The sequence below is a fragment of the Gymnodraco acuticeps genome, unplaced genomic scaffold (assembly GCF_902827175.1).
Source record: "Gymnodraco acuticeps unplaced genomic scaffold, fGymAcu1.1, whole genome shotgun sequence".
Classification (NCBI taxonomy): Eukaryota; Metazoa; Chordata; class Actinopteri; order Perciformes; family Bathydraconidae; genus Gymnodraco; species Gymnodraco acuticeps.
The window spans coordinates 2809733-2821946 of NW_022989899.1; the positions used below are offsets into that span (position 1 = coordinate 2809733).

The 12214-nt window shown below is 39.4% G+C and overlaps 1 protein-coding gene across 8 annotated transcripts in view; it reads left to right on the plus strand.

The window, feature by feature from the left end:
- bcas3 (BCAS3 microtubule associated cell migration factor) overlaps positions 1–12214 on the plus strand; it is a 327795-nt gene that overhangs the window by 15038 nt on the left and 300543 nt on the right. For all 8 annotated transcript variants that reach the window (XM_034205807.1, XM_034205814.1, XM_034205822.1 and 5 more), the window contains exon 7: positions 2375–2447. In XM_034205807.1, the coding sequence (XP_034061698.1) occupies positions 2375–2447 (73 nt within the window). The remainder of the gene's footprint in view (positions 1–2374; positions 2448–12214) is intronic.

Consider the following 12214-nt stretch of genomic DNA (forward strand, 5'->3'; position numbering starts at 1 on the left):
CACAATGGCGGCATTTGAAGAGCACTGGAAGTGGATGAAAGCAAACCACAGTAATCAGAAGCAGCAGATAGCCCCAATACATGAGGGGAGCAATTCTCTCCGCAGAAAATAAATATGAATTGTACGACTGGAGGGAAGGACACTGATTGCAATCTGCTAGGGCGAGAACAGTGGTGCACTGTGGTGAGACATTAAAAGGCCGATTGTCTGCCATGCAAGGCCGTGGGCGGGCGGACTTAGAAATACCCGAAAATAGGTGTTGATTATAATAAGACAAGGTTACCCTTTCCTAGAATAGAGAGGGAAGGAATAGTTTTCCAAAGGGAGTAAATGCGTTTATCCACATCCGCTCCGGAGTTTACGACCTGTGATCTTCTGTTCCTTTGTGAAATGAGGCACAGAACTGTTGTATGTCTTCAAAATAGAGCTACAGTTGGGATGCTCCAACACTATAAAGTAGGGCTGTCAACGTTAATGCGTAAACGCTCGAGGTTAATCTTATTGCGTTAATAAGAAAATTAATCAGATTACCAAATTCGACCGAAACTTGCTCTCACAATTCCAGCGTGAATATTCACCATGGCAATGAAAAGGACAAAACCCCAGAGGAATTGGCACAAGCTACATGTTTGCACTGACTGGAGACCACTGGACTTCAGTTAGCAACATCACTACCTTGGTGTACGGCACATCTAATCCGTGACAAATGTTGTGCACTTGTTCACTTGAGGTGTGGTAAAAAATGGAGGTTAGGATTCTTGCTGAAACAAGAGCTAGCCAGTTTATTGAAGTTGAACATGAGTGCGAGATAGCGAGCAAGATCCCCACTGTGGGAACAGATAGTGCTCGCAATAACGTATCGGTAGCAACAATACAAGAATATGCTCTGTGCACATTATACAGAGGGCGATCACATAGTATGGGCAAAAGTAAGCTAAGATGTTATAATATAGTTTAAAACAATGGTTCCCTTACCAGCTTTTTTATAGCACCACACATGTATTTGTTTGATCTCCTCCCAAAATACATGTTATAATAAATGTTTATCGATTGACAGCAGTTCTAAAAATACTTAAACGTTTAACAATAACCAAGTTGTCTGAAAGGTTTTAATCCATGTTACGGTATTATCTCAACATACAGCACGTCCCTCTGTTGCATTGAAACGTGCAAACGTCTGCATGGAAGTCAGTAGTGCTTGCTTGGATCAAATAAAAGTATCTTTTTCACTAATCCTCTTAAAGGGATATTTATGTTATGGCTCAAAATGTTGACTCTGATGACAGACACATGAAAGAAGGAAGGACCCTGTGTGGAGTGTTAAAGGCTGCTAGGGAAGTCACATTTGCTCTCATGCTACAATACAGGAACTGGGCCTGATTACTGTCAAGCCTGAAATTACAGAACCCCAAAGGCTAACGTCTTCCTCAAACCAAGCGTCCCCATGCCCACAATCCCCTGATCCTCTGTCCGTCTTCATGAATGAGACAATCAGGGAAAATACAGGATCAGCTTAACGCAACATATTTTCTCTAAATGTCTTTGTTTTGTGCCTGCTGGGTTTTACTGTGCTGTAATTCCACCCTGAATCCCCAAAACAAACAAGGATATAGACAAAACATTTGTAATTCCTTCTTTTTTTTTTACCATTCATTGCATTTATCTTCAATTTTTGTAATAGTTTTTCCGTCCTTAGCTCTTTTTGGGGTAAAGTTTCCTTAAAAACCTCACATCAGAACAATGTCAGCAATCCAAAGTCGATACCAACTGTGCTTTCCACTTTTCTTTAAAGGTCACCTATTATGCAAAATCCACTTTTTCATATCTTTTATACATAAACATGTAAAGAGATTCTGAAAGTTTCAGGTGAAAACAATTCGCTCCCTTGTGTAACTATTAGCCAATCACCAACCAAGGTGACACCCGCCACCTTATCACCTGAATCTCCTCCTCGAGCACCATTGTGTTCAGCACTTTGGAAACAGGGCTGAAACAGAGGGGATTATGGGTAATGCTGCAATGATCTGTTTGGTATTTGGAGCCAAACACTTCAGAGACATGTTTGTATGTATCTGAGGCCTATAATATATTGATGAAAAACAGTATAATAGGGGACCTTTAAAGGATAGTGGTCGGCTCACTTGCTTAATATGGCCCAATCTTGGGAAAAATGTCTTCTTTTCTTGAAAATGTTTTGTGACCGTAATTGAATTACAGTGCAACAGTAATGATTTACATATTTCCTGTCATCGAAAGGCTTCCGGCGTTGGTAACACTAGAGGCCTCACTTGTTAGATTAAAGAATGTCCCTCTTTGTTGTTGAGATTATTCAGTTTTTCTCAACCATCTTCCTTTGACTTCTCTTCCTCTTCAGGTCCTCTGAAGATGGACAGTTTTGCTGACAAGAGACCTCTGCTGGGGGTGTGCAAGAGCACGGGTTCCTCTGGGTAAGTTCCAGCATCATAGTAAAAGATGACATCACTACCTTACCCAACAGGGTGTTTTAACTTTACACTTACAATACAACCATTGTAGTCACTGTTGCAGACTCCATCAGCCAAATATGAGTTAAATTATATTCGGCTGGGATAACAATCTCAAATATCTTCATACCACTGCTATACATTATTTTCGCCTAATGGGTCAAATAAACAATTACAATGGCAACATGATTTCCCCAATACATGTAGAAATAATTACATGGCACCTTTTAAAAGGGAGAAGCTTTTCTTTCTTTCATTGTACATGTATAATGACATTAAATTATTCTATTCTATTCTGTTATAAGGATAAAAATGCCTTACGTAATATGTGATGGATAACAATAGTTTCCTATGTTGAGAGAATTCGTTTTTAAGTTGACTTTCTAGCAGCTTCATACGTCGGGCACTAGTAACTGGTTAGGCCCAAATCAAGTTCTCCCCTCACAAAAAGCTAAATGTGCCTTGTTTTTGGGCAGTTCTTGTTTTTCAGTCTATTTTTCTTAAAACAGTTGAGTTTCTAAACCAAACCTCTAGAGCTGAACTAAGTTAGGGATGAATCTCTTTCCCATTGTTCTAATTTATTTATTAGTGCAGTTTTAATTATATTATGTTTTTTTTTAAATACATGCTTACCATATGTTACCCAGGACATGTTTTCTAATGTGATGTGAACATCATTTGACAAATGTTATAAATATATCATGGCCAAGATTTCATATTTTTTACAATCCTCTCCATTTATCACCCATCCAACTTCTTGTTATAAACACTTCATACGCAGCTTAGCCAGTGACGTGGGCTGCTAAGTGATTCATGGATTTGTAATACCCCTATGGTTGGCATGCAAGCAGTACCTGGACACCCGATTGGCAGACAGAAAGGAGATCTAAAGAGGACATATTATTCTTATTATCAGGTTCATATTTGTATTTTGTGTCTCCACTGGGACATGTCTCCATGCTTTAATGTCCAAAAAGCTCTTTATTGTTCTCATACTGCCTGTGCTAAAGCACCTCTTTTCACCCTCTGTCTGAAACCAGAGCCCAGTCTGCTCTGATTGGTTGGATGGCCGCCTCTGTTGTGATTTGTCAAACGCTTAGAGCTGTGTCGGAAAAGTCCCGCCCCTTAGCCTATCATGTTCAATGTGTAGAAGCGCTGGCCAATAGAAGTTTGAGTGTTACATAGTGATGTCATTGTTTAACAGAAGTAAACAAAGTCCAATGGAAGCGATTCAGGTAGAGTGTGGGAGAGAAACTCCCTCTGGAGGGAATACAGGGATTTTAGCCTTTGTAGACCATTTACATGCACACAAACCTATAGAATTCACTACAGTCCCCTAACTCCAGTTGGGATTGGTATTGTCATTTAATTGTTTAATAAAATAAAGTTAATTTAAAAAGCGACAAACTCAAGGTATCTTGTACACTCTTCTCCAGTTTATTCACTACTCTTCCCCATTTCCAAACGCCTGTTTCAGAGAATCAAAACATTTAACTCAATCTGCCCTTCAATTGAAATGAAATGAGGAAGTCTGTCTTAAGCTGTGCGTTGATGGAGACCACCTTCTCGATGTTTTCCAGGGACTACCGCCCCTGTCTGTGTGACCCTGTTGCCGTTGCTTCTGCTTTTCCTATGTCCTCAGTGACACCGAGACAGGCAGCGTTTTAACGGTTTGGCGAATCACCCAGGCGTCGCTTGACACTAATGTTGAAAACATGCACTGTGTTGAAAAGCAGAAACCCTGACCTCCGGCTAAATGGCACATTGTGGTTCTTCTCCCTACAGAAGTGCTTGGTAAATAACACTCTGGTCGAAGACGAAAAGGAAAAAGGCTTCCGGGTGCGGCGCAGTACTTTCCATTGGGCCTGTTCATAAACTTCCTCACACAATTTTTAGCATATAATCATTTTCAAATAACAGCTTTTGTTAACCACTAAAAAGGATGCCGTCTTGACACTTAAATGAAAAACAGATTGAAGCCTTGGCCGCTATAGCCGTGATGGTTAAGAAGTTGGTTCAGTCAGCTCTAGGCTTAGATTACAAGATTTGCAAATTAAAGGAAAACCAGAAAAGGGAAAAAGCATGTGTGTGATGAAGCCCTGAACTTGTGGATTTCCAGCCAGGCACACTCAACATAATTTTATCAATGGAAAGGATTATGCGTTAGGTCCAAACAATGTATGGATCTAGTAATTTTCTTGACAGTAAAGCTACATATGCTTCCCTTTCAGTCCATGCAACAGTGCCAGTGGGCTTTAGGAATTAGTAAAGAATGCTGGTGCCATTGCAAACCTTGGTATGTCTGCTCTCATGTCTGGAAAGGATTTGTGTTTCCTTTCCCTGTTTGATGCTGTTATTATTTGAGTTCTAAAATGAATAAACATCCACAGGTATAAAACTTCTTGGAGACCTATGGTTGCTCAATGAATATACATGTTATGGGCAAGACAAAGGCTACTCAACTGATTGTGGGTGTGAAGCACACACTTCTGGGGCAAAAGTTCAGGGATGAATAAGTATGCTTTGTTCCTACAGAGTTTGGGTACTGTCAGTGACATTTCCAACCTCCAGCTACTCCTTCACAACTTCTCCAGATGCTTAGAGGATGTGGTCCATTATTTTTGACCAATATAGTCCTCTTTCACTGCAGTAGTAGTACTGTAAGTGCAATTTCTTTGGTTCTGGTTATACAGACGGATATTCTGAGCCGATCTCATGGTCACTGTTGATTTCGTAGATACTCTTTTTGTTTTTTCTTCGGAGATTTGGACATTCACTGTGATTGGATTTGTTCCATCACCACCGCCATCCCTGTCTCGTACTCTTTGGCAGGAGTCACGCACTCCACCACATGTAAGGGATCATTTGCAGTCATTATTGAAAAAAGAACACCAACAGGGTGTCTCTTGCGCTGTTCTTGTTTTCTTTTCCTTTTCTTTACTTGGATCAGTCTAGCCATGATGAATCCAATGTTTTGTTCTCTCAACCAATATACAAATACATATTCAAAAAGTATTCCATTGTGCTTTCTGATGGAGGTTTGTCAACAACTGAAGTTAAATTGACCAGACTTTCCTGTGGATTGCTATGACTGCACATAGTCCTTTGATCTGAGCGTCCTTAGCAACGGTCTGCTATTCTTAGCAGCATTCTGCTAGCAAAAAATAGCAGACTGCTTGATTTTCAAATCGACCAATAAGTATCCAGCATTCAGCTAAACCACATACTAATCTTTTTTTAAGGTGCAAGGCTTTAAATTAAGAATCCACCAATAGTATATATGGCCTGTATTGGATACGTATGCACTATAAATCAGTGGGTTACTTACAACATGCAACCAGGCCACCCAAAAAATCGTATGGACAGACAGAGACACTTTTCCTAAGAAATTGACACTGGACATGTCAACACAATGCAATCAAAAAGGATGACCTACCCCAAAGGAAAAATGCCACCTAATAGGGGAACTCCAGACTAGCTTTCCCCAATAGCCTTTCTTCGGAAATTGGCAACTTTACTCCAAACAGTTACGGAAAAGCTCTGATCATCAGGTACCTTCATGATCCAGTACTCCAGGCAGATATATTATTTATGTTCGCTATAATTGTTTATAGTGTAAATTACATGTAAATCAAATATACATGTGCGAAAAAACATCACTTTATCTTTTGGAAAACCTAAATTCCAGCTTAGTCCTGATATGAAATACACAGACTATTAATTACATGGTTGCAAGCAGAAAATGACACACACGCACACGCACACGCACACGCGCACACACACACACACACACACACACACACACACACACACACACACACACACACACACACACACACACACACACACACACACACAAACACTTTTGATGGCTAAAGCCCATTATGGCACTAAGCTCTTTTGTTTCAGTGCATTTTCATGACAGGATGTGTCCGTCTTCTGTTTATTAAATGGAAATCATGAAGCCTTTGTAAAAAAAACGAGCCAGCAGATTAAGGGGATCTGGGGAAGTGATGCTTTTTATCCTCTTCATCCTTTTATCCACTATGATTTTATGATGTTCTTCGCTGTCACATTATGACCACACAATGCACGCAGACACACACACTCATACACACACAAACACACACACAGTCATGTTATCCAAGCCAACTGTGTTTGTAGGGTAGATGCTACCATTTATTTATTGCACACCAACACTTTTTTTAGACTAGCAAAATATTTTTTACTGCACTATTTTGTAATCATTTCAAATAGAAAGTAATGTTCTTTGATTTTAGTGAGAAAATTAATATATGAATATATGAATGAACAGACACAACGTTTTTAATGAAATTGTTCCTGGACTCCATGCTCCTGCATGGAAGTGAGAGTGACTGTAATCTGGCCTTCCACTTCCCCCTTTTTTCATTGCCCCACACATGCACACATGCACACACACTTGTTCAGGGCATAGGCAGAACTTAAAGGCTCAGGCTTCACTCCGGAGCGTTTATTTTCACTTCCATGTCTGTTTAATGTCTGTCGAAAATACGTTCCGCCCTGCCAGTTTTCCCTCTTCAAATCGGAAGTCAGATTAAACTCCGTATTGCTGGAAGCAGTTTATGTAAACACACCTTTCAAGCTGAATGATTAGTAGCGACTTTTCAAACCTTTACCAAAACCCTGTTCCCTAAACTAGGCCTCTGCGGTCAAAGCAATTAATATGTAATTTTAGTTTAAACTTTCCCTTTAAATATATAGAAGTACCCGGGTAGTTTCTTTGAATGATGAAAGATGAAGGAGCATTGACTTGGTGAAGAAACACTGGTGGTTCTTTGAACGGCTAATATTTATCTAGCGTCCAAGAGTAGAAATCCGTCCTAAAATGCCAAAGATCGTTTTAGGTCCTTCTTTTGGGTGCTGGGGTACAAATTAGGAAATCACTTCGAGGAGAGTTCCAGAGTTGACCAAACAGTTTGGAGTTGCCACAAAATGACGTTCAGGCAGATGTATTTTTTGGGAGGAGCAATACTTTGATGGCTATGAGCTTATAACTGGTTGCATTTCTTTGGCCCATTGACTGTGGAGAGACCGCACCCTTTTCTCTTCAGCCTCCAGCAAACATTGTTGGTTTGGAATGAAATGTTTTAAGAACTATAGGATGGATTAGACATGTAATTGCAGATGTTAATGGGGCATAGACTTACTGACTTGGCCTCATACTGCGGCTAGCATGGCTGCACAATCTGTTTTTTACTAATGATTTTAGTATGCAAATGAAAACCATGCCCTCACTGCAAAAATCAAGCACCTTGCTGCCTAATACGTTCCAGGGAAGTGACCATATTTTGGGTCAGTCAAAGATGCCCGAGAAAATGCTCATATTCATGAATTTCCCCAGCACTCAACGTGAAATCATGGAAAACAACCTCCATTAATGGGGAAACTACAAAAAGTCATCCTAAATTGTACTTAATCTGTGAAAGTAAAGCAATCAATCGTCCGCTGGTAGAAGTCAATTGAGGAAGTCTTCCTCTCAGGCACGAGGGTTTTCAATCCCCATGTTAAGTAAGATGATTAATTGAACGTATTCTGAGACTTTCCATAGATATGTTCCCTGATTTGGCTTAGTTTTTACCTTGCTCCCTGCCAATCATCTGTGCCAGTAAACTATGATAGTGTACATTTAAATGGTGTTATCAAAGCAAACAGCCTCCGCCTTAATAATGTAAAGGTCATTTGCATTATTACACATACATATGTATGGGGCTTAAAGGGCTTAAAGCTGTCATCAAGCCTGTATCCTCATGCACAAACGGCAAAGTGAACGTGTCACTTTTATAGATACAGCTTAAAGATATCAAAGCAGAATAAATCAATCCATTTTGAGCAGATGTTTCTTCAGCCAAGTGCTTCCACTTACTGTCATTTAAACAGCAATTGGCACACAAGGCAAAACTTGATAAAATTGGTTCCGATACAAGCTATGGTTTGGGTTATGAATATTAATATCCACTTCTCTGCTGACACAGAAAGAAGGAATAAGATGGATTTAATGACTGAATATACATCAATCCTAATGTTGAATTTGTTCTTTGGTTATACTATTTATAGTTGGGTAGTCACTAAAGTTGTACTTTTTTGTACTTCTCGTCTTTCCTGTTTTTCAGCCAGTACAATCAGATGTAATGTTTTTTTTTGCATTTTCTTTACTTTTATATAGAGTGTTTTATTCATTAACAGAAACATGCATTCACACAAGCAAATTCACACATGCAGGGCGCCGTGTAGTGGCCATTAGACTGTGTGTTCAGTAATAAACGGCAGGGAAATGTCTTTCTTCCAGCGCTGCAGACTTGGAGCCGTAGCTGAGCTTTTTACCCCTAATTACTTTCGTATTAATGCCTGCAGCTTGCCACAATTATTATGGCTCTGAAGTGGCCCGTGTTTGTTTTGTAATGGGGGGGCTGCGTTTGAAGTGAGAAGAAAACAAAAATAAACACCAGGAAGATGAAGCAAATTAATATTACTATACAGTTTTTCTTTCCCAGTTGCCATGGAGTTATAGATGCACAGAAGTAGTAAATGGCAGGTCCTAAAAACGCAAAGGAAACATCCAAATGGCAAGATAATACATGATGCCATGACAACGGAGACAACTCCATGTTCTAATAAAGTTAATGGTATAAAATAGAACATTTAAAGAATTAAAAGAACGGGTTCAGATTCTACAAAGTTTGATGGCACTGCAGGCTTCATTTGTTAATACAGTGTTTTTTATTTCTGCCATGAATACGATTCTAGGGAGAACTGAGAAGAAGAACCGCAGGCCTATAAAATGTAAACTTGAGTAGTCTTAAATGTCTGGCTTGAGTATTTAAAAGCTCCCATCAGTTGAATCTAAGTTGAAATACCATTCCTCAGCAGTGTCCAGAGCTAGCGTATATCTTCCAAACCAACTTGTATTTGTTTAGCATTTTCACAGCGTGTAATTGTCATTCATATTAGGGAAGATTGTAAAACTTTGCATTCGGAAATGTGATGACGTCCATAACTTGTAAATGAATTTATTTGCTTGCTTTTTAGTTCCTCCTCAGGCTTCCATCCCCTTTCCTCAGCCACATGAAATATTGTGGTTTTGATCCCTTGGTTAAGTTCACATTCATAAAATGATGTTTGCAGGTTCTCCAGAGGGAAAGTACTCTACGGAATAAGTACAGCATGGATGTGGAAATTAAAATAACAGATGTCAACATGTTGTATCTAGGAAGAAATACACAGACTAGATTCATGATAATGGCATAATAATAAGACATTTGCCCTCCGTAATGGTCCTTAATGGACATTTTAAACAGCTGCATATCTAAAATTAAGAAGTACACATGGTTGTAAAACTCACATTAAACTTTGTGTTGTTTGGAGTTTGTCCAAATCTGGTACAGGGCCAAAAGACCGGGTTTACTGTAAGGCCAATCCAAATGTAAATGGCTTCAGCAGTTGTTCCTTCTGGTAGCTTTATACTGAGGAATTTAAAATGTGAAAAATTCTAATTCAGAGCCCTTTTTGACGCCATACTACATTCTATGGCATATCCGTTGGTCAGTCCACCACTTTTGTTCATACTGAATATCTCAACAAACATTAGATTGCCGCATATTTTATGCACAAACGTATCTAATCCATGTCTAATCGATATTTATATTTTTGGGACAAAATCACTTATTATCTGTTGGATGGATTGGCTTAAATGAAGTATTAATCTTCATGGTCTCCCGAAGATACATTTAAAAAAAAAACTGTTTTACTTGCTCAGAAGAATGATGCTGAAATGGTGGTGAAAATGGTAATCATTGTTTGACAGAAAAACAGATACAAAAGACATACCCAATACTAGAGTTGCAAGTGATCAAATATAGGGATAGGCAGTATTGTGTATTTTTGTAGTAGCCAATATCGATATATTATATATTATACTATATACTAAGTTGATATAGTTTGATGTTGTTTCTCATAACCAATTTCTCCTGTAAAGCAATGGCGGTTTCTGTATTGCCCACACTCACCATTGCATGCAACCTTGGTCCTACTCGCTCATTTCCCCTGGAGGGCAGACGAGTGGGGGCCAGCCATATGAATGTAAAAGTCTGTCACTGAGTGATGAAGTTATGTTACATCATCGGCTGTTGCTCTTTAAAAAAAGAATAGGCACAACTGTGTTTTTGCTGTCAACATCGCCTCCGCAATCTATCAGCTGATCCTGTTCCTCAAAACATACCCAGTTTTTCTTTCTGTTTCTAGGCATACAAAATGTTAATTTTCTTGTTTAGGTGGTTTGGATAAAAAAAAGGAGCTCAGTCTGTGGGGACTTAACTTGGGAATTGAAGGGTTGCCGCCGGTTCAAGTACCAATCGGACAGAAAGTACGGTGTGGACTTGTTCCCTAGTGAAGTGCCAGTTCAAATAGTGGGCCCTGCTGAGGTGTCTTAAAACCATGTGTTTGTGCATTTGTGTATTCAGACGTAATGTGTATAGGTCCTATGCATGGACAGATGGAGCAATCTATAGACTCTACCTCCCTTGGCGTGTCCTCAGCAGGTCCTTAAGGGATCCCTTCTAGGTTTAGGTACCACTGATAATTGCTAATGACTAATGAGTCAAAGCCAATACCCCTCAAAGTGTTAAGTGTTCAAATTGTTACACAGTATTTCAAACATTCTAATAGGAGTATTAAACACTATCATTATGAGGACATTGCTATGTCTTCTGTCCATTTAACAAAAGAACAGCTGAACCTAATAGAAGAATCTTTTTTTTTTCCTCTGGGACAATGTCCTTCTATCATTTTAGCTTTTTGTGTATCTGGCGGGGACAATCCATTACTTCCTTAATTTCTAGAGTAGCTGCTTGTCCTATCAGAGGAAGTAAATGAGCCAAGCCTCCTTTCCACCAACTCCCTAATTTTGTATCCTTTCAGATCCAAGGGCCAATTTGAACAATAGTAATTGACACATTGATCTAATAGGGCCATCATAATAGGGCTGTTACTGAGCTGGGAAATGGTGCTCGGCGTCACCTTAACATGTGCAAGGACTGACATCCCTCCATGATCCATAATGATAATTGTGATTTAGCCTTGCTTTCAACCTACGCCCCAACGTCTCCGGCATCAGGAAATCTTATTACATCTGACCTTGTATTGCCTCCATTAGAACTGGGTCATTTTTTAAAATACTGCAAAAGCAAAACAATTGAACCCTGTGCCATTTTGATTCTATAATAGTGCGTTATCATGGTCGCTTTGAATCAATTCCAGAGGCCCATTTTTCGGGATAGAGCTTAGAATTAGATTGATCGGACACTGATAATGCTGAAATCGATGATACAGCCTCCTGAAAGTAAATTATCGTCGGCTGAAATGTTTGTATTAATCTTAATGTCTGTACTCCTGATTGATAATGGTAGCTGTGCTCGCAGCTCGGGGACCTTTGCAATGTTGACCGAGACGTTAAGCATGAGGACGAAAAATTAATCAAAACTTTTTTCTGTGGAACCTATTTTATATTATCCAGTTAACATTCGAAGAAATAAAGGGACGCACGCACGCACGCACGCACACACATATTCACATTCCTAGCATTTTGAGGGCTCACTCAGTTATGCTGCTGTCCAATATGATTTCTGTTGGTAAAGTCGATGCCAACAACAGAACAAGAGGCGTACTTTGCTTGAGATGTGTATGATGGTGAGGAA